This window comes from Protopterus annectens, chromosome 2.part1 (genome assembly GCF_019279795.1).
Source record: "Protopterus annectens isolate FY-2018-M chromosome 2.part1, PAN1.0, whole genome shotgun sequence".
Taxonomy (NCBI): Eukaryota; Metazoa; Chordata; order Ceratodontiformes; family Protopteridae; genus Protopterus; species Protopterus annectens.
Window position 1 is genome coordinate 1,360,831,772 of NC_056729.1, and position 26,680 is coordinate 1,360,858,451.

The 26,680-nt window shown below is 40.5% G+C and overlaps 1 protein-coding gene across 1 annotated transcript in view; it reads left to right on the top strand.

Annotated features, from left to right (window-relative positions):
- The window catches only part of LOC122794441 (neuronal acetylcholine receptor subunit alpha-9-like), a 298,924-nt gene that overhangs the window by 237,572 nt on the left and 34,672 nt on the right, over nucleotides 1-26,680 (top strand). Inside the window, exon 4 of the mRNA XM_044062816.1 lies at nucleotides 25,345-25,877. Coding sequence (XP_043918751.1) covers nucleotides 25,345-25,877 — 533 coding nt within the window. The remainder of the gene's footprint in view (nucleotides 1-25,344; nucleotides 25,878-26,680) is intronic.

Genomic DNA, 26,680 nt, shown 5'->3' on the forward strand with positions numbered 1-26,680 from the left:
CTATTTATGGCAGGCATCCACCAGACTGGTTTCCTTCTCTTAGCGGAGTGAGTTTTGGTTTTGCTAGGGATGTCATGATCCATGCATCCTTATAGGTGCTCATAGAGTGCACTTGTAAAGGTTCCTGCATCTTGAACACTGTTATCATTTAGTGTGGGGGCTGTGAAACTTACCACCTCTGTCTTAAGTAAGGTGAAGTTTGCTATAGAAAAGTTTTTCACTGTGGTTTCTTTGGTTGGGGGTGGTGGTGTGGTGCGGACATCCAGAGTGATTAGTTTATGGTCTGATCTAACCAGTGACGGGTTGACCTCTGGTGTGGAACACCTGTCGCCCATGTTGGTGGTGACCAGGTCCAATATGTTTTCACCTCTGGTAGGGGAGTTTACCAGCTGATCCAGGGCATTTGAGTTGATAAATTCCAGGAAGTGCTGGACCTGGGAGTTTGTACTTGAGTAGTTTTCCAAGTTAACGGGTAATTGAAATCGCCCAATATCAGGGTGTTCGGTAGGACCTTCACGTTTTCCAGTGTCTCCAGAAAGGTGGAGTGGTGGTCCTGGATCATGGAGGGTGATCTGTAGAAGGCCACAATTTGCTTTGCAGATTTGCCAGATGTTAGTTGCACATGGATGATCTCAGAGGTATCATGCTGCACCACTAACATGGAGGTGTAGGTATCCTTGATGAATATGGCTACAACCCTCCTTTTGTGTTTCGGTCCATGTTCTGTGGCCAAAATGTGTGGTATGAGTTGTAGCCCGGTAGTGCTATGATGCTCTGTGGAGCCTTGAACCAGGTTTCAGTTACTGCACAGATGTCGACGTTCTCCATACTGAGGAGTGCTTCGAGCATGTGCATTTGAGATTTAAACTTCTGGCATTCAGTAGCATAACCCTCATTTTTTTATTTGTGCTGTTTACGGAGGTGGATTTGACTTTTCAGCCTTGCCTAAAAAAGGCACTATGGGGGCAGCAAGAGCCTTGGCCAGTATTCAAAAGCCTAGGGGTGAGAGGTGCAAGCCGTCTCTTGTGAAGCAACAAGGCTTGTTGAGCATGTCATCCCAGGCTGACAGACATTGAATCCCCTTTGAATGACACCAGAAACTTTGCCAATTGTTGAAATTGATCATTTTTTCTTTATACTGTGTTATCATTCTTGGTGAGGGCAGGATGCTACTCAGGGTCAGGGTCATACCCGCCTGGGCTACATGATCAGAGAGCTCTTCTATGTCTCTTTTCATGTAGTTCAGGGAGGTACATCTCAGGTCATTCACACCAACATGAACAATGACAGAGTCATATTTGTACTTGTTCTGGAGTGACTTGAGTGCTTGTGTTATGTGGCGGATTCTGGCTCCTGACAGGCAGCTAACAGTAACCTTCTCTTTGTCCAGCCTAGTGAGTGGGATGTCAGTGTGCCTGACTATAAAGTCGCTTATTACTAGTGTGTTAGGTATGTTATTTCGCCTTAAGGGCTGTGATTGTGTGGCACACTGATTTTGTGTTTTATGTGTTTTCTGGTTTGTGATGGGAGGTGCAGGTTTTTTGGGTGTCTGCTTTGGATGCCTCTGATGCTTTTGCAGGTTTTTATTTAGAGCCCCCGAGTATGATTTCATGTATTTATGTGTATTTTTTGCCAGTGCTGGTTTAGTATGTCTATGTGAGGCTGGAGGTGTGGTGCAAGTGTTAACCTTCTCCTCATGACTGCCTGTTCCAGTCTTGGGTGGAGAGAGCTTAGCCTCCAGTTTAGCTATATAATTGCATCTCTCACATATGTTAATGTTTTGTGGTAGGAGGAGAGGGTTGTCTGTGTACGTGAGGCAGTTGTAACATTGCCTCAGGATACCCAGGTTCACCAGCTGCACTGGAGATTATACCTGAAATTGACCTTTGGTCATGCCTGAATAGCAGGGTGAGATGCTTAGTCACTTGGTTGGTGAGGGGTGAATAATGAGCCTTGCCCTGCTGGGCAATCAGGTGTCAGGGTATATTAGTGCTTACTATTAGGTCTGAGCAAGTGTTGGACTGTAGGACTTTTTAAGTGCTTAGGTTGAGAGTTAGACTACTTTCAAGGGACAAACTGAAGAGGAGACTTGGTGGAGTCGGGAATAATTTAGCCCTAGCTAACTGGTGCTGCCTGGATGTGCAAAACTGTGCAAACGTGGTTTTTACAGCAGGGAAATGAAAGAGACAGAAATGAGCCCAAAATGGCCTATAAACTACTAACTTCTGGGCTGGAACCACTCCTCCAGGGACAGATGGCTGCTCAAAGCTCCCTCTCTCAGAGGTGAACAGAGAAACCTCCTTCTATCGAAGTAAGGTATGGGCAAATCAGAAACTTGTAACACATCCCTGAATTCAGCACTATCCTTAAAACTGGACTATACTAGCTTAGAAAGGTGGGAAACAAGGAAAAAATTTTTTTGAAAAGATAAGGCAAAAATGGTGAAAAATACACTTAAAACAGCTTTAAGCGACTACAAACCATAAAAAATACACTTAAAACAGCTTTAGATGACTACAAGCAATCAGAAAAGGCTTTTAAACAAATTACCCAATTAACCAGTAAAAAAATCTCAAAACTGAGCCCTGTTCCTGTAGTCTTCAATCAGACAAGTTCTAACTGCAGATTCCTGCCACTGGGGTGCAGGGGAAACTTCTCCAAAAAAGGCCTGGATTAGTGCTCAAGTTATACAAACAAAGCTAGATTCAGCAGACCTGAATCTAGTTTATGCAACAGCAAACAAGGCACACTGATTTCAGTAAGAAACAGTTCAAATATGCAGGCACTATAAGCCTCTAACCAGAAATTCCCAGCTCAGAAGGGCAGAGTCCAGCCTTTCTTCCCACAAGAGTGCAGACTACAAACTTTCTTAATGTAAAATGACTGGCCTGAAGCCCAAGTACTTAAACCAGAACTAATACACTTTTAGAATAACAGACACTGAGCCTTCAATCAGCAGTTCCCAACTTAGAAGGATGCAAGCTACCTGTCCTACCACAACAGTGCAGACCACAAACTTTCTTAATGTAAAACAACTGGTATGAAGCCCAAGTGCTTAAATCAAAAGGCTTAGAATGATAGCTACACTTAAATCAGGTCACACTACCATGCAGTAATAAATACAACTGAATACTTTTTAGAAGGCCTGGATTAGTGCTCAAGTTATACAAACAAAGCTAGATTCAGCAGGCCTGGATCTAGTCTAAGCTACAGCAAACAAGGTACACCAATTTCAGTAAGAAACAGTTCAAATATACAGGCACTATAAGTCTTTAACCAGAAATTCCCAGCTCAGAAGGGCAGAGTCCAGCCTCTCCTCCCACAAGAGTGCAGACCACAAACCTTCGTAATTTAAAATAACTGGCCTGAAGCCCAAGTGCTTAAACCAGAACTAATACACTTTTAGAATAACAGACACTGAGCCTTCAATCAGCAGTTCCCAACTTAGAAGGATGTAAGCTACCTGTCCTGCCACAACAGTGCAGACCACAAACATTCTTAATCTAAAACAATTGGTCTGAAGCCCAAGTGCTTAAACCAAAAGGCTTAGAATGCTAGTTACACCAAGCAGTAATAAATAAAAATGAGTACTTTTAAGATGACGCAAAAGCAAAATAAAGTAATAAAGTAGGAAGTAATACAAACAAGGTAAAAGCAGATGAATAAAGTGCAATTTGTTTTGTGTGAGAAAATGAGATGGGCCCAGGAAGCGTACCCAAATGCAAATTTACAAGAGGGGTGGGCAGTTTCAAGGCCACCACTGAAAAAAACAGAGCCACAACTTCCAGCTAGATAGTATTCAATGCAACACAAATAAATCAATTTAAATACTGTATTATTTGAAAATAATGCAGATAAAGATTTACTTAAATTCACTTAAACGTCCAGTTGATTGCAGGTAGGTCTTAGCCGGCCAAAGCTCAGAGTTTAAGCAGAAAATAATCCAAAATGTACCACTTATATAAGGAAGAAACTGAATATCAATGAAGTGAAACTACCCCTACTTATCACTGGCTATGCAGGAATTCTAACAAGCACTAAATTCTAACAAGCATTAACTGAAAAAAACAGAGCCACAACTTCCAGCTAGATAGTATTCAATGCAACACAAATAAATCAATGTAAATGCTGTATTATTTGAAAAAAGTGCAAATAAAGATTTACTTAAATTCACTTATACGTCCTGTTGATTACAGGTAGGTCTTAGCCGGCCAAAGCTCAGACTTTAAGCCTGTCAAGTCTGTCAACACATTCACCCTACTGCATAGCTAGTTGGCGAGCTGATGTCTGTCAGTCCCTGTACAGATGTGCAGATGTCAGGTATCCATCTTGGATACATACAGGCAATCTATGCTTCACTGACACTGATGTGTCTGCCCAGCTGTGTTATACATGGCACAGATAGGACTCAACACCCTGTACGCACCACGTGCCACAGATACCTCCACTACACTACCACAGTCAACAGAACATGCTTGGGTACAGGTCTCCAAGACAGACACTAACCATGTTATATAATACATGTTACATACATGTCAATTGGAGCACCTCACCATTCCTCTGCAGGAGGCACCCAGAATATTGGCTGATGCATGTCACTCTCACTCTGAGGGTCACCACAGTGGTGTCTGTAGATATATGGCCTGCTGGCACATGGCAGGTGGCACAATACCACTGTACACACATCCCCTACACTTCCCATCTCTCCATGGACAATAGGCAGGTACACACCTATGAGCACCTGCACCGATGCACCCCAGTACTGACAAATGTGTATGTATGCATTACTAAGAATATCAGTGTCTATGTGTTAGTAGACCTGTAGTTGGGAATAACCTGAGGCTGTTGACACCCACCGCACGACCCATTGCCATAGTTAGATGTGGCTGCTGCTGTACCGGTTGTTACATGTACCTTGTGATGCTCTTCTTCCTAAGGGATACCTGGGCCTTGCAGTACCAGCACAACACTGTTGTACAAATGGGTTGATAGGCATGGGATACCCACTGAGTTCTGGCAAGTGTGTGTATGTGTGCATGTGTATATATATATATATATATATATATATATATATATATATATATATATATATATATATATATATATATATATATATATATATATATATATATATATACACATATACAGCATTCCAAGACCATATACTCATATTACAATACACATTGCCACACAGTATTAGGGATAGTGATGTTGCTGCCCATAGGAGAGGCATGACAATGCATCACCCTACTATGCCTGTGGCATGTGTAATAGATGCATATCCCTGTAGGGGCATTCTTGGGATGGACAAGGGGTTGTATTGCAGTCCTGATCAATGTGTGATGGTGGGTATGTCCGAGTATCATCATGGGTTCCAGTGCATACAATATCCACAGTGGAGTGTGGATGCTGGATATACTTTCATATACATCATGGTACCCCCAGTACATGTCCCATGTACCACTGTATGGTGACCACTGTCACTAGCAACCATACAGGTAAATCATAACACTATCCAGCCAAATTATGCATGTGCTGTGTACAGCCTACCTGTAACACATTGGACACACTGACAAGGTAGTTAGCACTGATAGGCCCAGATCTCTCGGATGTGTGTCTGACTGTTATGTGTCTGTCAATGTGTATATGATGGTTTGTCACACTATGTAATGTCCATATACGACCATTACATCCCCCATTACCATACTGCACATGCCTGGGGATGTTCTGCATGTAACATGTAACCTGGAACACACCTCATCCTAAAAGATGTGTGGTGTGTGCAATTACAACCACTGGGGTCTTGTCCCAGTGGTGCCAAGTAAGAGTGTGCATGTATGTAGAGGGATCTACTTCAGTTTGATGAATATACATGTTCCAAGGGGTCATCTGTCCAAGAACTGCGTGGCATATGCTAACATGTCACAGGTATCATCCTGTGGACATACATTCCATCACAACTACTGTTAGCTGTGTAAATAGCCTCTTCCCTACTGTATAGGTGTGCCGCGATACTGGGGTTGGTATATATAGCTGGGTTTGGCTGTTGTAGACACAGCCACCATCATTGCAGTTACTGTTGAGTGTATCCCTTGTGTAGCTGACCGTAATACTGTACAGTTCATGTTAACAGGTTATGTATTGGTCTATCACACTATCTGTGGTTCTACAACACCTCTCAACCTCCAAAGGATAGGGGTGTGCCCAGCAGACATACGTTTACCATGTTGAGGATTCACTACATTGGGGAAGGAGACATATACCCTGCCGGTACCATTGTCAATGACCCCAAACTAACGGACTGCTTATTCCACAATGTGTTGTTCTGCATAGTCTGATTTGGTGGAATTACATAGGCTATGATGGGTTCCTTACATAGGTATATACATCCATGTGTACAGTATTCTCTGTATAGTACATCAACAACTATGCCTCTGTGTGTGTTATACACAAACATGTGGTGTGTACCACCCAGTACAACTACCATTGTTCATTGTAGAAGGGCTGCTAACAACAGCCACCATGCACTCACCTGTATACACCACTCCCAGACCTATTGGCCATGTGGCACAGGCAGTAACGTTTATACAGACCTGTGACATGTGTTCAACTGTACCCAGGATATGGCACAGCCATGGTGTCACCACAGTGCCATACCTCTTGTGAGATATGACAGCAGACCATCCTCCTGCTGACACATGGACACCTACAACACAAATGGATAACATTATGCGAACCACAATCACTCAGTATTACTAACAGCTATCCTAATGCATCCTGGCTGGACAGCTACATTACCTAACATGTAAGCATTAAACATTACTGCTGACAACATGTTACACAGCAGTACATTGGTACACTGTAGTACAGTCACTGTGTGCATCAGAACCATATTAGCCTGCCCCTGCATCAATGTTATGGATGACAGAGATGTGGCACAGATATCATCATATGCACAGGGTGTGTTGTTGGTTTGCAAGAGACCTAAAGTGGGCCCTACATTTGACACCATGTGTGTGAGTGAGGGGTTTAAATTACTGATATGGCCGTGGTGATGTGGTGTGTGTAGCTATGGGGTTGCCCTAGGTGTGTTTGTATTATGTGTGGGTATGCATGCACACAATTCTGCCAAGTGGCTGCCCTATACAGGTGCTTGTTGGAGAGCTGCAGATCATACCTGGCAGGGTGTGCAGTTCACTGCCTCCAGCCATGGAATGAGAACTGCTCCTGCCTGGAGTTCCACGGGCATGTCCAGGTACAAGCCTCGATTTGCTACTCTCCCCTGATGATAACATCCTTCTGGGACTGGAAAGGGCCATGTGCATGTGGCCTGCTGTGGTGTGGTGTAGACAGCACCCCCTCTGCAGTGCTAGGCATGGTACTGCCACTACGGGAGAGGCTTAGTGTCCTTGCTCTTCCTTGTTGACCTCCAGATGTTGGTGTTACTGGCCTACGTCTACGTGGCTATCGCACCACTCCCACCACATGCTCTAGCACAGACAATCCACGGTCGGGGAGGCCCACCATCTCACCCCGCAGTCTATCCATGACCACTGTATAATAACGGAGGGCACCTGCAAGATCATGGATGTTGTCACAGCTGTAAAGCAGCTCTCTGCAGCCTCAGACCCTGTCTGATGTACCGTTCCATACGTGCCTGCACCTCCATTACAGCCTGAAACATGCATCTGGTGGTGCCAGATGTGGCACTTCTGCCAAGGGCACAATGACCAGTGGCCCTCCCATGAGCATCCCTGTACATCTGCCTATGTGGTACCCTGCCGGACAATCAGCTATATCTGGTGTGTCCAGACACAGCAGCTATAGATACCACACTGTCCTGTGCAGTGCCACCAACTGCCAATTGTCCCTCTGCTATGGCCACTGGTGATGGGGTATACATAGGCACTGTGACTGTGTGTGGGGATGGGGTGAATAACAGGGGGATGTCAAACGATGGCACAGTTTTGGCCTGTGACAACCCTGCCTGTGCCTCAACACACCTATCATCATTTTCAGTGTCTGTATGGACACCAACATCAGACTGCTTACAGGAGGCACCCTGACCCACCTTGCCACCTGTGAGGGGAAAACAAGAAATGCACTTTAAGACCTGTACATCATTGCTTAACAGTACACACACACACACACACACACACACACACACACACACACACACACACACACACACACACACACACACACACACACACACACACACACACACCTTGACATTCCACCATAATACTTACCTAACCCTGAGTTTACAGACCAAGATTATTCTTTTAAGTTCCCCATCCTGCATCACACTTGGAAACTTACACTCATTAATACCAATCATTAATGTATCATTCTTCTAATTGCCTAGACAAGTGACCACAAAACATGACCTGTTACTCCATTACCTCTTTGACTTGATTGGCGTCGGTTTTACAAGGACTCACTGATGTCATCCAGTGTTCACCATGGGTTTGTCCAGACATCATGAGCATGGCCCCCATATGTTAGGGGCTACTGCAGTCACTCAATAATGTCACGGACTGGAGTGTCATACATAACTATTGCTCAGTAGATGCAAGATCTGTTGCTCTATTAACTTATTATTTGGACAACAGTAATATTTGGATACACTCACTGGTGTTATCTCATAATTCCCCAATGCATCTGTAGTGCTGCCTAAGTGGGTATTCATTCACCTTTCTGCTGATTGCAGTTTTAACAGTATACCTGGTGTTTAGTTTCCCTGCCAATGCATGTTCTATGCTACATATCTTATTATACTATCAGCTGTCCTGAGATTACATATCAGACAAGGATTCCTGGTGTCTCATGTGTCAGTCCATGTCCATGTACTGGACGATTCAGAAGGGAAGTCGAGACATATGAACAACCCCACATTCACACATATGGATACATGGACACACACACAAACACACACACACATACACACATCCTACATGCATTAACCCCCCTCCACTCCACCAGATTTCACTTACAGACAGAATAACCCCCAACTCCCACCCCACCCCACCCCACACACACACTTACACACTTACAGGTGAGGTTGCATGAAGATATTACACATAAACCTCCCATTACTCATCTGTCAACATGCATGACATATGGTACTCAACAGCATGCAGTGCAGCTATAGTCAATCCATGCTAGCAACAGTATACATGTGTGTGGTGCATGGACTGTGTTAGTAGGTGATGCCCCTTCCCCTGGAAAACACTGCACCCATGTACACAGTATTGCTGTGCACCTGTTCAGCACCCTGCCATGTACTGTGCACCATAACTCACAGGTGTACACACCATTGCTGAATGTGCATTACTATGTCATTATGAAAATAGAAACTGATTTTTACATGCAAAATGTATATGTATATATTTATATATAATTTTTGATCGCAAAATGAACTAAGGTTGATATATTTCCAGTCATGTAGTATATTGCCTTGTATAAAATCACAGACTTAATAATCTACTTAATAATTTGGTTAAATAAGATGTACTATTAAAGTACATTAGGGCTATATATTATTATGACAGCTACTAGGTAGGGCAGGATCAGCTCGAATGTCACACTGATGGGGGAAGGGATGTGAATTTAGCATGTGTACCAATAACACTTTGTTTTACAGCACAATAAACCACTCCCATGCCTGATAAAAAGTATATATATATATATATATATATATTTAGAAAGCTGGTGAGGAAATTATTACTCTATTTTTGTTTTACTTGGATCACTTGTCTGTGTACTTAATGAAGGATTTTCGACTGGAAACAGACTGTCTGCCTTGCTTGGATTACTTTCGAATACTTAGTAATGCTGTAGAATTATATATTTTCTATTATTACTTTTTGACTTGTTGAGTTTACATTCGCTACTTCTACTACTATTGTCTGATCTGATTAATATACATTGATTAACTAGAAATATATGGACTGAAAATCTTCCACACAGAGAAGTTTCTTACACTGTTTTATATTGCAGGAGTCTGACATACCCTTCAGATCCACCATCATGGTGACCACTATGATGCAGTGCGGTTAACAGCAACAATACGTGAACATATATGGCATGCATTATGGGTAGGTGTGTTAAATGTGCGCATGGACTATACCATAGCCATAACATGACCGGTGTATTGGCAAACCTGAACAAACACCATACTCACCAAGCTACAGGCTGCTGCCTTGGAGGTAAACCAGAGGGACCTACATAAGTGTGAGATGTGATGTCAGTAGCCACAGCTGTGACATTGGTAGAGGGTGGGTGCAGCATTACAGTACATCAACAGTACAAGCCCACTATACTACAGCCTATGCATATCTGTTTATTACTACTACGCAGCAACAGACTATATATATGTCATCACACATACGCATGATCTAACTGTACAGATGCAGATGGATACTCAATAGTGGTCTACTGATGTGCCCTGTGACCTTACCTGCATGTTCCTCTTCCTTTGTGTGGGTAGCACCCACCTCCACTATGCTCTCCACCAGGTGTTGTATGTGCAGGCGGGCAGGTGCCCAGAGGCTGGCAAGGAGCTCCTCAACATGTGTCGGGGGGATGGATGGCATGTCCCCCCCTTGATGCAAGCTGAACCCCCCCGACTGCAGCAGAATTTCGATGGACATTGTGAAGTAGGTCAGTGGAATGATGCTGGACCTGCTCATAACTGTGGTTATGCAGGCCAACATCATTTACCCTGTGGACAAGATCGTTCTGCAGGGCAGTCTGCTCCTGCTGCTCATTGGCTGCTTTGCCAAACAACACCTGGTAGTGCTGCACCAGGTGTGTGATGATGACCTCATTCTCATCTGCTGTATAAACAGGAAGCCTCTTACGGGGCATCTTGCCTGAAAGACATAAAGATGGAAACAGGTCTGAGCAACTAAGACAGCAAGCTTATCATAGTTCTTAATACACATCTCTGTCCCCCCCCACCACCACATCTGCAACAACAATCTGATCACACAACTCAAAAGGTATGTCTACAGAATACCTACCATTGCGATATATATCATATTGTACCACACTTTGTGCTATGTGTTTATAGGCATGTCCCCTTTAGGGACACTATCATTGCTGGCCTGTTATGGACAATGTTACCTGCATGCCATTGTAAAGGACACTATGGTTCCATATATCCACATGGTCTGTTTGCTATGTGATTGCTGCACATCTGTTGTTTTGTGTTATTGGGGATATCTATGCATGCTGTTGGACATGGTCCGGGAATGTGTGGACTACTACTACCCACATATGTTCTATAACATTGACACAATAGCATGTTTAGCGAACAGTTGCCAGCAGAACCACTTCTCCCACCTCATGTGGCCATGTTACCAGGGCACATCACATGTGGGACCCACCCTAGGGCCTCTTCATCTACTAGTCCTGCACTACCTTCAGGTGGAACCACCTCAGGGAATGGTGTCCCCCCCGGGAGCACACACAGACATGACTCTGTCACGCAAGGTCAGGTTCTGGGTCTGGTGCATAGGGAGCTCCACAGAGACTTGGGAGATGTGCTACAGCAGCTTCAGGCCCTCAGCACACACACTCACAGGGTCCACATGCTCCTCCTGCTCACCCTCCAGCCCAGGCACCTTCAGGGCCATGAAGCTGATGTTGTGACTGGCCATGGGTAGGGCCTTGTTCCCGTTGTTTTCATATGGGGGCTCATGGGACTTCCACATCACAGATGACACTCCCCATCCATGGTGTTTACCCACCACATGTGTCATATACTGCCCTTGTAGGCTGTCTTCTCTATCATCCAACCCACCTCCACAAATATACCTGCTATTCTTCCACAAATTCCCAATCCCACCATCACCAACAAGAGCAATGTGTTCCCAACATGGGGTTCACACGTGACATAACCGTCCATTTTGCACATACTTACTGCTGTATATATATGTGTGTGTATTGATATGTGTGATGTTCCCTTACACATAGTATGCAGCACTATGATACAAAACTAGGGGACATGTATTTATATACATGTGTGTGTGTTTGTATATATGTAGATATACACACACACACACATATATATATATATATATATATATATATATATATATATATATATGTGTGTGTGTGTGTGTGTGTGTGTGTGTAGATATATATTATGAGTTGTACATATATATATATATATATATATATATATATATATATATATATATATATATATATATATATCAAATACATATGTATATATATATATATATATATATATATATATATATATATATATCTATGTATAGATTTACACATATATATATATATATATATATATATATATATATATATATATATATATATATATATATATATGGATTTACATTTTTCGATAACTCACTTCCACGAAAGTGCATTCTATCGAAAATGCACTTTTGCGGAACAAAAACATAAAAAGTAAATAAAAAAAATAACGCATTAAACAGTGCTATGCAAGCCCCCTGCACCCCCACACCCCCCTACTTTAATATTCTCACTCCAAGATCACACTACAGTGGGGAAAAGGGAATATTCCCTTATCCACACTGTACCATGATCTCCACAAGGGTTTCCTTAGTTGTACATCAACAGTATACTTTGATGTACAACTAATTTTACATGCAAACTGCAAGTTTTTTTTTCTTTAGCGAAAGTGCATTTTCAACAAAATGCACTTTCGCTAAACTGGGTTCGACAAACAGTACTTTCGACGATACAATCAGGACCCATATATATATATCTCTATATATATATATATATATATATATATATATATATATATATATATATATATATATATATATATATATATATATATATATATATAGGGTGCATTCAGACATCACACCCACACTCTCTAACTCTCCTTCCTGCACATCTGCACTGTTCTGCCTTGCTACAACACAGACAAGTGCCACATGTGGACACAGCCTAACATTAGGGGGTATATATAGGGTCAGATTGCAGGTAAGCCTATTACACACCTATGGCATTTCTGTATGCTACATTACACGTTAACTTGACTGTCCTGCAAGTGATGGACTCTGAAACCCACGTGTCCATTATAATGGCATTACTTCCCCACCAGCTATTGTCTACACTAATATACATGTTTTGCATTACACAACACATACTATGATAGCTTACATCTTGTCAGTCAGTGCTGATCTGCATAGTTGACAGAGACAGACACTATTGTCCATAGCAGTTTTTCAGCTGGACATCAGTACAACAACACCTGATGACACATATAAATCATTCCACATCTATCCCAAGTACTACATATAATTACATGCATATATACTACACATACCTGTTGTGGGAATGATGTATGTTCTGGATAGTTTGCTGGATGGAAGTTTTTTTTTTTGTTTTGTTTTTTTTTTTTTTTGCTTTGGCTTTCTCTCTCTCTCTCTCTCTCTCTCTCTCTACCTCAGTCTCTCTCCAGTAAATGGATTGAGCTGCTTTGAATAGATTGCAGCATGGATTTTGTAGGTGATGCATAGGATTAGGTGATGGCCTCTGCACCAGTCAGTGTCCTGCACTTGCTACCTGCATGCAGCATGCTGTGTAATACTTCCAATTACCACTGTCATGGCAACCCACTACTATAAATCCCTACATTATGTGGGCATTGTCCCTTTACCTTTCCTGCACGGAGGACATCCTTCCTGTGTGCGTGCAGCAGTGTTACAGACAGCAGGTAGCAATACCTCTTACAAGAGGACTTGCAGACTCAGGCCAGCTACATATTTGTATAAGATTCCAGAACTATAGACAGTGTGAGTAGTATTGTTATATGCATTGTATAGCACCAGTGTTACAGGGTTTGTGTGCACATACTAGTTTAACATGGAATGCAGTCTGTCTGCATAGCTCTCAAATGTGGGCCTAGCCACATGATGGCCAGAGGTGTGCCTGTTATGTTTTGTCTGGCCACCACACAGGTCTTGTGTCAGATATATCACTGGCATTGTGTGTTGAGTGCTATCAGTACATAGCTACATCCATTTGTGTTTCTGACTTCATATTCCTGACTAAGGGTATGTTGCAGACTATCCTGTAACACCAGCAACTTACTCAGTGTATGACAACACTATTTCACATATGGGCCTATGTTCCAGCCTCTGTTCTCCACCTACATACCAGGCTTTGTCCATATTACATGCAGTAAGGGGTTGTTATCCAGTGGCCTGTCATTATGTCATGCTGCCATTCCTGCAATCATTCCAGTGCTGTTGTTTCCCACACATATTGTGGGGTAGGGTCTCTCTCTCTCTCTCTCTATATATATATATATATATATATATATATATATATATATATATATATATATATATATATATATATATAGGGACTTTAGCTGTACAAAACATGTGTGCCCTTCTGCAGTCCAGAGGTCAGTGTATGTAACAGTGTTATATGCCCCTGTAAGTCAGTCTATGGGGAGAGGTATGCACCATATATGACCAAGGCTGTTAAACATGTGAGGGATATCGGTAGTAAGCCGCCTTAAGGTATATGGCTGTACCATACATTTCACCTTGGGAACATTGGTGGCCTAGTGCTTTCTGCCATATAAACTGTCCTGTTTGTCAGTGTGATTGTGATGTTTTCAGTTTTGCATTGTTATATAACAGATACATCCCATTGTGTCAGCTAAAGTCTTTTCCCCCTAGGGATTGAGTACAGAGTGTAATTAGAGGCTGCTGGACTATACATCTGCATTACTTACTGTTGATTGATTGTTATCCTCTGGCCCAGTCTGTCTTTACTGTTGTACTACTTGAAGGCCTTGGCCTGGACAGCGACATATGTTATGCTTTCGGATTCCCGTATAAAATGATCTGCTTGAGAGCTGCATTAATCAGTTAGTATGTATTTCAAAGTCTTAACAGCTGTATGACATGACATATACAACTGTAATAGTACACAAATAAAACTTTCTTATGTATGCAAACCTGTGTGTGGTGTCATATCCTTTTCTGTGGGTATATGTTTCAGGCAACTATTGTCTTTTGTATGAGTGACTCATGCACTGTCCATTTGAAAAGGTGGCAACTGTAGGAATACTGGCTGTTCAATATGCTGTGCACCCTCTAAATATGTATCTTCATATACATATCTATGTGTGTGTATGTGTAGTTACAAATATATTTATATATGTATATATATATATATATATATATATATATATATATATATATATATATATGTGTGTATATATATATATATATATATATATATATATATGTATGTATCTGCATATATGTGTGTGTGTATATGTCTCTTTGGAATGTTTATTACTTCCACATTGTACATTCCCTATAGTAGCCAGACTGTACTGAATGATATGTTATCGATACCATCCTGACAACATATAGGTGGGATGGATTACTGTTAACATCTTGTGGCTATGTTGTGTAGGGTCCTGGATATGGGATTTGCAACAGTTGGTATTGTATTGCAGGGCAAACCTGCTTGGCTGTGGGGGAGGGGTGATATCAATACTTACAAGACGTATTTAGCTTGAGCCCCCTCACCCCCATTAACGGTGCCTTTGGTCATAAATTTATTTGTTATGTTCTCTTTTATATCTATAGATATATAGTCTGTATATACATATATATATATATATATATATATATATATATATATATATATATATATATATATCTGGATTCACTTTATACCCTCGAAATACTGAAATGTCAAAATTCAGTATTTCAAAGCTATGAAGTGGAATATTTTAAAACCTAGAAAACTCAAAACCACGAAATTCAAAATCTCGCACATTGGAGATTTTGAATTTCGCGTTACTACTGCACACGTACACACACCATCCTCCCCACAGACAAACACAAGCTCTCTACTACATAAAAGAAGGGGGGACCCCCCCATGTGGGTGGCTGCTGCCCCCCCGACAACCCCTTACATAAATATTTTAACTCCGAGGTCGCACTACACACAAACACACACACCACCACACAAGCTACATTCTGCTCGCAGACACACATCACAGCAACAAAACACACTAACACACACCACAGCCCCTACCCAAAACCATTAACACACACACACACTTACCTGAATCCGTAACCACAACGGAACTTCAGAAGCGCAAAATTCAAAACCTCCGGTATTCGAGGTTTTGAATTTCGCTCTTTTCCGGATTCCACTTTATGGGCTTGAAATACTGAATTTTGACATTTCAGTATTTCGAGCTTCTAAGGTGGCTGCATATCTATCTATCTATCTATCTATATATATATATATATATGTATGTATACACATATATATGTAGACGTATATATCTATAGATGTATTCATATGTGTTTATATATATATATATATATATATATATATATATATATATATATATATATATACACACACACACACACACACACACACACACACACACACACACACACACACACACACACACACACACACACACACACACACACATCTACATGTATAAATACATTTCCTGTACTCAGAAAGTAAAGCCTATGCAGAGTAAACGCTCCGACCAAAATAGCCAAAAGTAAAAATAGAAACCCAGTCAAAAATGGAAGGAGCGACACATGGTAAACATACCATAAGTCCATAACTAGAGAGACTACATGGATTATAAGGCTGAGGTCTGACTCTCATCCAGGTCTTAATGAGAAGGTATCTATTAAACCTTTCCTTAAGATGAGAAGGTTGAGAATTTATTGATTTAATGTTTTTATATACACACATATATATATTTTTTTTCATGTTTTATATATATATATATATATTTTAACCAAATGATTTATTACTTTAAACAAATGATATATTACTATTATTATTGTTGCATATGTATTATCTATTTATACACACATGATGAATTTATCTTTTTTTATTATTATTTTTTTATCATTTCTTACTAATCAGTATAGTTTTTAAGTTTAACTTGTCAACAATGTTTTAATTCATGAAGGGTTGAATAGAGCATTTTTTCTTAATATATTCTGTTATGCTCATTGGACAATATAAGTGTGATTTTCCCGCCAATATTTGTATATAAACTGTTTGGTATTGTGTTTGTTTTAAAGGGTCTGAGGAAGCCGAAAGGTGAAAGCGCTAACCCATGTTTGCATTTTTACTTTATTAAATAAGTTGTTCCAGAACTGAATGAGTCTGTGCTTTGCTGCTTGGAAGGATTAATGTTGTCGCTTGTTTATTTGACAATTGTAGCTCGAAAGAGTTGTTTATGTTTTATATTGCACTTTACTCGTTTGGACTCTTGATGCTCTGAGGACACCTTATGGACTTATGGTATGTTTACCATTTGTTGTTCCTTCCATTTTTGACTGGGTTTCTACATTTCCTGTACTGTTGAATGACTGTGCTGGATGATATATTTGTGAATACATCAGGGTTGTATATATCGGACATGGCTTAGCTGTAAATCAGTTTGGCTATGGTGTGCAAGGTACTGGGTTCAAGACTTGCAAAGGCTATTTATTTTGTTGCTGGGCAGAACAAGGGACGTTAGATGCAGAGTGATTAAGGCACTTTTAAGCAGTTGTGAGTGGGTTTGTGCAGGTTTGCGTGGAGGTAAGCACTGCTAACGTCTGGTTACAGTTTCTTATACTAATTTAGCTTTTCAATTGCTTAACCTGTGTAGGCATTGCTTACCCCTATGAAAACAAGCTTAAGCCTGCTTATTGCTGCTTAAAAGTGCTTACTCCTGCTTACTCCCGCTTACCCCCGTACTAATTTCTTTAAAAGAAATGAAAAAGGGTTGATAGGAAAGTGGTGAAAAAGGGACATAAAGAGGGAGAGACAGTAGGGAAAATAGCTAGGGATGTGCAGGACGGGTATACGGAAGGTCTATAGCTGCCCATTTATTCCACAGCAACAACTGTGCATATACACAGATTTGGAGGTAGATTTGACACTCATACTCCTGAGAGAGGGGTGAGGACAACAATAATATGTTGTGAAGCCAATTAGACCAGATTACATGTCCAGTGGACATGTGTGCAAAGTGGACAGCTACGTATCGGGTGAGATTTTTTTTGGGTAACAGATTGCCTTTTTTTTAAGGTGAGAGTGGGATGTTGGGGAGGGATAGCAGGTATATTTGGGGAGGTAGGCTGGGTAGGATAACAGACATGACAGACAAGACAGTATACAAAGGCGGTATATGACACGTGGGGGGTAAACACTTGGGGAGGGGTGTTTGGATGTTGGAAGCCAATGAGCCCCTAGTGGAAACAGTGGGACTGAGGTCCCCACCCATGGGCAGTCACCACAGCACCTTCACAGCCCCAAAGGTGGCTGCACTGGGGGCTGAGTAGCAGGGCCAGGATGACCCTCTAGTTGCTTCACATGGCCCTCAAGCTGACATAGCAGATCTCCAATTCCCTGCGGAGCTCGTTATGCACCTGACCCAGGCCTGTCGATGGGTGACAGTGTCCTGTCTGGACCTGCTACTGGGGGGGTGAGCCCCATCCCCTGAGGCAGTTCCACTCAAAGGTGGTGCAGGACCAGCAGATGAGGAGGTCCCAGGGTGGGTCCCAGACATGCTGGTGCCCGGTGCCACGGCCAGATGAGGTGGGAGAAGTGGGTCCGCTGGGACTGGCCTTCCCAAACGTGCTATGGTGTTTCAATTTTACAACATATGTGGGTTGGTAATAGTCAACACATTCCAGGATTAGGTATAACAGCATGCATAGATATTCCCATTAACCCGAAACACCAGATATGGAACAGATGCATAGAAAACAGAACTCATGCATATATGGAACCGCAGTGCCCATTACAACAGCATGCAGGTACATTGATGGCAGCATGCCACCAATGTGGGAGTATTTCAACATGGCACATGAATAGAAACAAATTTAGATATTTATCAAACAATAGGACATATGTCCCAACAGTAGATTTAATAGAGCACATATCGACTGAGTTGTGTATTTAGTTTATTGTTGCAGATATGGTGGGGGAAGATGTTAATTAACAACTTGTATATCCTTGTAGTGTTGCGATCTGTACCTTACAGGTATTATTGCACTACCCTATGGCCTTAGTTTGGACAGTGGTATGGATGTAGAAAACTATATACATGAACTGAGTTTTACCTGCAGTATACACCTCATACCTTGTATACCTGTGGAGGTATTGTTTGTTAACACTACCTAACTGTTTTTACACATATTCTCAGATTCCAGATTGATGTTATGCACATACCTGTCCATCTCTTTTTGCACACACTCTGGGCATGTCTTGACAATATGCAGGTGAAACCAGGACATATTTTGACTATTGCCGTCATAAACCTTCGGTGACTTGTACAATGACAAGTTTGTTTTCATAGACATTTTCCAAATATGTACAGGCCTGAGAGTCAGTTATATGACATTAAATGCTGCCTACATTTCAGATATTAGCATGCTGATATGCCAGGGGGACAGGGTAACAGTCAGCAGATATGGGCCAATTAACTGGACATTCTGGACAAATCTGTAAACTTGTGGGGTATGATTCTGCATATAGCTTACTACCACTCCCAGGATTTGAATCATGGCTGTGTCTGCTAAAATAAAACAGTGTACATCATAGTTGAGTGTGCTATATAGATATTGCTCTGTATCTCTTCTCTGATTTCTATCTATAAGTCTCCCCTGGTTTTACAATCTGACCTTGTAATTACAACACTCTTATACACTGTTTCCTAGACAGTTTTATTATGTAGTACAGTGTGGATGACAGTGATGAGTTGTTCTGTTGTTGTTGTTGTTGTGTCTTTCGGCTTTTCCCGGTTAGGGGTCGCCACAGCAGAACTCCGGTCTGCTAATGATTGGCAGTAGATTTTTACATGCCGAGTTGCCAGCTCTGATGCACAACCTTCAACGAAGGTACGCCCATTTACGCATGTCTCCACACAGAAGACGCTCTAGCTGAGAATCGAACAGGACAGCGTCTTAGTGTGAGGCGACAACACTACCGCAGCACCACCACTAATGAGTAATACCTTATTATTCAGAGCAACTGTAACACTAACAATGTAATACAATACTAGAGTAAACAGTACCAGTCCAGGATTTCAATCTTTTATTTCTAGGTTCAGTGTTGTATCTGAGAGACCTGTGGGGGGAATGTTTGTTAGCACTACCTGAATGTTGCCACATATATTACCAGATTCCACATTATTATTATGCACATACACCTCACTCTGTTACTACACACACTCTGTTCACAGCTTCACAACATGGGGGTGGAGATGGGACATACTTTGCTTATTACTCTCATAACATTTTGGGGAGTTGCTAGAGTGACAGGTTTGTTCTTATAGATGTCTGACAATCAGTTGTATGTTATTATTTGCTGCCTAAACATCTGGGATCATCCCACTGATTTGCCAGGGGGACAGGGGGACAGACAGCAGATATGGGTCAATTAACTGGACATTCTGGACATATCTGTACAGTTTTGGGATATGATTCTGCATACAGCTTACTACCACTCTCAGGATTCGAACCATGACTGTGTGTGCTAAAATACAACAGTTTACATCTCAGTTGAGTGCGCTGTTTGGATTATGTTGTCAAGCTTTTTGCTGTGTTCTGTCTAAGTCTCTCTCAGTTGTACAATATGACCTCTTTTGATTACAACAGTCATATACAGGCATTCCTACACATTTTATTTATGCAGCACAGTGTGGGTAACAGTGCTTAATAAAACAGTACTATTAAGAGATTACATTACCATATGATACCAGGGTAAACACAGGCAGTCCAGCAGTTAGACCTTTATTGTCAGGCTGTTAACCTCTTATTTACATACAACCTATATGAGACTCTTCCTGCCATATTGTCTGGTGTATTCAGTACATGCCTTAAACAATTCAGGTTTTATACTGGCAATTAACTTTCTACTTCTTTTAGATTTATTTCTTGACAGTACATGCAAGAGTACTACTAACCTGCCTTGCAACTCAACCTCCGCAATCTACAGGAATAGGCTTCCTGGTTCACAGCCCACTCGTCTGCCACTGTCAAAGACATAGGAGGAATATTTAGCCATACCTATCCATAATATACATGAGCTGGCAATTATTAAACAGGTAGTGGACTGATACACATAGCTGGGACAACCCCATCCACCTAGCCTCTTGGATCCACTGATCTTAGAGCTCCCTCTTTCTCCAGTCAGACTGGCATAGTGATGCCTGACCTGCTCACCAGTTTGAGGTATGCCAGTGGCACTGGTGAGGTCATGGGCGAGATGGTCCCAGGCTTCCGCTTTATATTGGGAACCATGGTACTGGCCCTGCAGCAGTGTCTGGTCATGGTCTTTATCAAGGAGTCCTGCCATGACTTTGGACTCAAGGATGCCCCAGCGTTGCACCCAAAAGCACACACCTTCTCCCACACCAGTCATAGTGCCTACAGAAGGACGCTGCAACGAGTTATGAGCTGTATTCCCACCTGTTGGTTTTAAATAGGGCATATTTCCCACATTTTGCCATGATTGGACAGTTTTGAAAATGCTAAGCTATGGGCAAACCTGCTTAACTAAGGTTGGCATTGCTTAAAGGGATATAGTAATGGGCAAACTGATTTAGCTGGCCTACACATTGCTTATACCTAGTAATCAAGGCTGTGCAAAGCTTAGTATTGCTTAATTTTTAATTTGCATACTATTTGCTGTTTGGCATTGATTTATTATTCATTACATGTTATATATGTGTTTGGTAACCATGATTCATGTCTACGTACACTGTATGGGGTCATTGTGTTTATTAGGGGATTTCAACACATTATTACAATGACACCTCATATCTGGACTTAATGCAGTACTCCAGTTCACATATTTATGTTACGTAGTAGGTTATACAACATAAAACTGTATATAGAGTCCTTTCGCATGTTAAGTTTAATATTCCTACAGTGAGGATCTGTTTGGTGATACCTTAATCATATGTACTACTGTAATGGCTTACTAGTTAACTACTGTGACTATAGTGTACAGGGTGTTGGGTTCAAGACCTGCAAGGGCTGTTTATTTTGTTGCTGGGCAGAACAGCAGCTGTTGCATACATAGTAATTAAGGCACTTTTAAGCAATTGTAAGTGGGTTTGCATGGGTTTGCGTGATGGTAAGCAATGCTAACTTCTGGTTAAATATGCTTACAGAGCATTAGCTTCAATATTGCTTAACCTATGTGCGCATTGCTTACCCCTGCACAAACGGGCTTAAATCCGCTTACTACTGTTTAAATATGCTTACTCTCACTTACTACTGCTTAATAGTGCTTACTCCTTCTTACCCCTGCACTGATTTAGACAGGAATGTAAAATGGTTCTTGGGAAGGTGGTGGATTTGGACACTCTATGGATTTATCATTCATTACACATTATACCTTCAATTTGTATCCCTGATTCATGTGTACATATACTGTATGGGGCACTTGTGTTTATCTGTGGATTTTACAACATTATTACAATGACACCTCACATCTGCATTTAATGCATTACTCCAGTTCACAAATATGTTATTTAGTAGGTTATGCAACAAAAAATATTGTTCATAAAGTGATTTGACATGGAAAATGGAATGTGTTTGAGTGAGACTCGAACCGGGAATGACTGATCGTAAGGCGAATGCTCTGACCACTACACTATTGCAGTTCTGCTTCATTTGCATATATCTTGATATTTATCTTCTTTTGCCATTTAAGCTGCAGTATACATAGCTAAGCAATGGGCAAACCCATGCACATATGGTTAAATTCAATCTGTTTGATAAAATAAATAAATTGTTTATATTATGATATTTTAAATATTGCTCCTATAAACTTGGGGGGTGTTGCCATGCCACCCCTTATGAGCGGTCTCGCTCATTGTACTAGCTAAACTGCAGTTATTGACTGCAGGGGCGTGTATATTGTGAGACCTCCGCTCTCAGACATGTCCCCTGCACTCATCCACACTTCATGTCCATTTAGGAGCTCAGGCAGCACGCCTTCATTAATATGCATGGGGCACTGCTGTGCTGCTCCTAAATGGTCGCTTCCTGCACGGAAGACTACTGAATCCGGGGGCATAACAATATTCATATACTAAGTCAAATAAAATCATGAATGCAGAAATGGAATAAGATGTTTTATACAATGGAAGATAGGTTGTATATAATTAAATCAATCATTTTCCCAACATTGTTATATTATATACAATCTTTTCCATCCCTCCTACTAAGAAGAGTATACAGCAATACAATAAAATAATGCTGAATTTCCTTTGGTTTAACAATAAGCCTAGAATTGTGCTTAACTATTTAAAAGGATGGGAGAAGGGTGGAAATAATCTACCAGATATAGAGATTTATTCATTGGCATCTATTACTAAAATAGTTACTCTATGGTTGAACTCAACCTATACAGCCAAATGGACATCAATTCATGAATCTATATGTAATATCATTAGTAACTCAGCCCATAAACAATATAATATAAATTCAACAAAAGTATTTTATAATGTGATAAGAAATAACATAATATTTAATAAAAGTATAAAAACAAAATATATAATTGCTACTGAAACAATAATACTGTTTAGAAAATATATCAATTGCATTTGTTATTAAAAGTAACATCATTCAAATACCAAATCGCTATGTTTTATTTAAAGGAACAACTGATAAGAAATATTTAATCAAATGTTTGAATAATTTCCTGAAAATATTTTGTACACAACTGCTTTCTGATTCTGATGTGAAAAAGGGGGTTACTGTGTACCTAAATGTAATTGAAAGTTCAATGAGAAAAAAATAGCAGGAATTTTAACTGAACTTTAAAAGCTGAAAGGTAAGATCAAATGAAATAGTATGGATTCACTTAATTTTTGTAGAGAAACAGTACAGAAAAAAATATTTTCATTGTTTTAATAAAAAGATGGAGGTAAATGTGGTGCCACTTAGCAACACTTTTAACCCTCTTTAATCATCTGCCCGGCCATTAACACTACTATATGCTGTAACACTAGTAGCAGGATAGAACAACTACAGGGAACTACTGAGGCATTCTAGTCCCCACAGACTGTGATGTGCTGAGCTAGTAGTTAAAGTAGGACTCACTCTAAATTAATAAAGGGCCAGTCTCTTATCACACTTTCTGTGTTTAGGTGGCAGTACACTAAACACAGAAAGTGTGATAAGAGACTTAGGGACACAGGTGGACAGTGGTCTCACCTTCGATAACCACATCGCCACAACAGTCAGGAAATCCTTCTATGTGGCACACCTCATCATGAAGGGCTTTTCATCCAGAAAAAAGGAGGTCATTGTCCCACTGTACTCATCCCTCATTAGACCCATTATAGAATACAATGCCCCATTTGGTATGTACCTCTCAAGACATCTGCAACAACTGGAAAGGCCTCAGAAATACCTCACTAAAAGAATCACAGGCCTAAAGCAGATGCCCTATGCTGACCGCCTTAAAAAACTCCAGCTATACTCTGTCGCATATCGTCTGCTCAGAGGCAATCTCTGCTTAACATACAAGGCCATGTCAAACCCAGAGCTGTTGGACATGCTACACTTAAAGAAATCCCAATCCCTCAGAGATACACGCTCCAGGGATCTAAACCTTGTCATCACAATAAACAAAACATGTTAGAGGGATAGGTTCCTGACCCAGAGACTCCCCAGACTCTGGAATAGATTGCCCATACATGTCAAGCAGAGTGCCTCTTTGGACCTCTTCAAGAGGAACCTTGACGATTGGATGGGAGAAAGGAAATTCACCCCAGGGATCACGTCAGTTGCCCTGCTAGACAGGCGTCCAGGAAAGTAAATAATGTGGGAAGAAATATTCAGGGAATTGTTATGGCTAGGCTTGTATAGGCCCTAGGGCTGATAGCCTAGTACTAACCTATGAACCTATGAACCTATGAGCATTGTGAATATTAATGCTGACTGCTCCACTGTTATCAGTAGCATGAAACACAATTGGTTTATAACAGCCCATTCATACACTGCAGAGTCCCTAGTACAATTGCTATCATGGCTTTATTCAGCTCCCACCTGACTTTCTGTTACCCCTTGCGTTGCACAAATTGTGCTCTTGACATCAAGAAATGACATCTTATTAGAGGACAGCTTTTCAAAATTCTTGTAAAAAAGTTGTTGCAGTCTGCTACAATATCAATGCAACTTAATTATGTTTTTTTTAAATAAAAATGGTTTGCTGATTTCTTGGATCTCTGCTATATAGTTATATATATTTTTCTTTCATTTATCCTTTCTTATGTTTATCTGCATTTATGTTTTTATCTAGCGTGGATGGTGAAGTCAAAGAGCAAGCAAACACAAATGTAGTTCTGCAGTACAATGGAAAAATAACATGGGATGCCCCAATGATAACGAAGAGCTCTTGTGTGGTAGATGTCCTTTACTTTCCATTTGATGAGCAGCAGTGTAAACTGACATTTGGTTCCTGGACTCACAACGGCAATCAGATTGATCTCATTAATGCACTGGACAGTGGAGATTTATCCGACTTTGTAGAAAATATTGAGTGGGAAGTTCATGGTATGCCAGCAGTGAAAAATGTGATTATGTATGGCTGCTGTTCCGATCCTTACCCTGATATCACATATACTCTAATATTGAAGAGAAAGTCATCATTCTATGTATTTAACCTTTTAATTCCATGTGTACTCATTTGCTTTTTGGCTCCCCTTGGATTTTATCTACCAGCAGACTCAGAAGAAAAAGTCTCTCTTGGTATAACAATTCTCCTATCTTTGACAGTGTTTCAGCTGATAGTTGCAGAAAGCATGCCACCATCTGAAAATGTTCCTCTGATTGGTAAGTATGCTACATCTGGTTTAAGCAATCCTGTATTGTTTGTAAATATACTGCACCAATTTTATATTTTTGAAAAATTGAGAAAAAAGTAACGCAATCTATTATATGTGTATCTGCTAATGGTTTGGAATGCTCATTTGACTTTTCAAATGTTGTATTTTTCACATTTTATTGAATTTATTTAAATATAGTACATAATCTCTCAATTATATACATGCAAAATTATTTACTGGTAACACTATAAAATGTATCAATAAATTGTTAACTTATTTATAAAAGTTAAATATCAAAATTTTAAATTAATTCAGAGGCTATGCAGCACTATACTATCACACTAAAACAATATATGTTTCATCAATATGAATTGATTATATAGCTAAACAATAAAGCAGTCTGTGGTATTGTATTAATATTTGGAAACATCCGCTTTAAAATACATAAACAGAGGCAGTTATTACATGGCAACAAAAGTTGTACACAGACTGCATCACTATCCATACACATGTGGGCAAGTAGGGGATAGTATGCCTAGCCAATAAAAAAGAAAGACGGATGACATAATAGGACTTTTAAGTACATTGAAGGAGTCAGTACAGAATCTTATTTCACAAAAGATATGAGAAAACAAAAATAATTCCTAACTCCACTGTGGGCCTACAGAAACTTGTTTATTAATGAAATAAAAATCATTGAATTCTTTTTGTCATCTTTATCGAAGTTTTGAAGAAGACTTTATTCACTAAACACACTTAACTCATGAATTTGTTAATAATCGGGATTCTCTAAGTTCATAGTAAAATTTG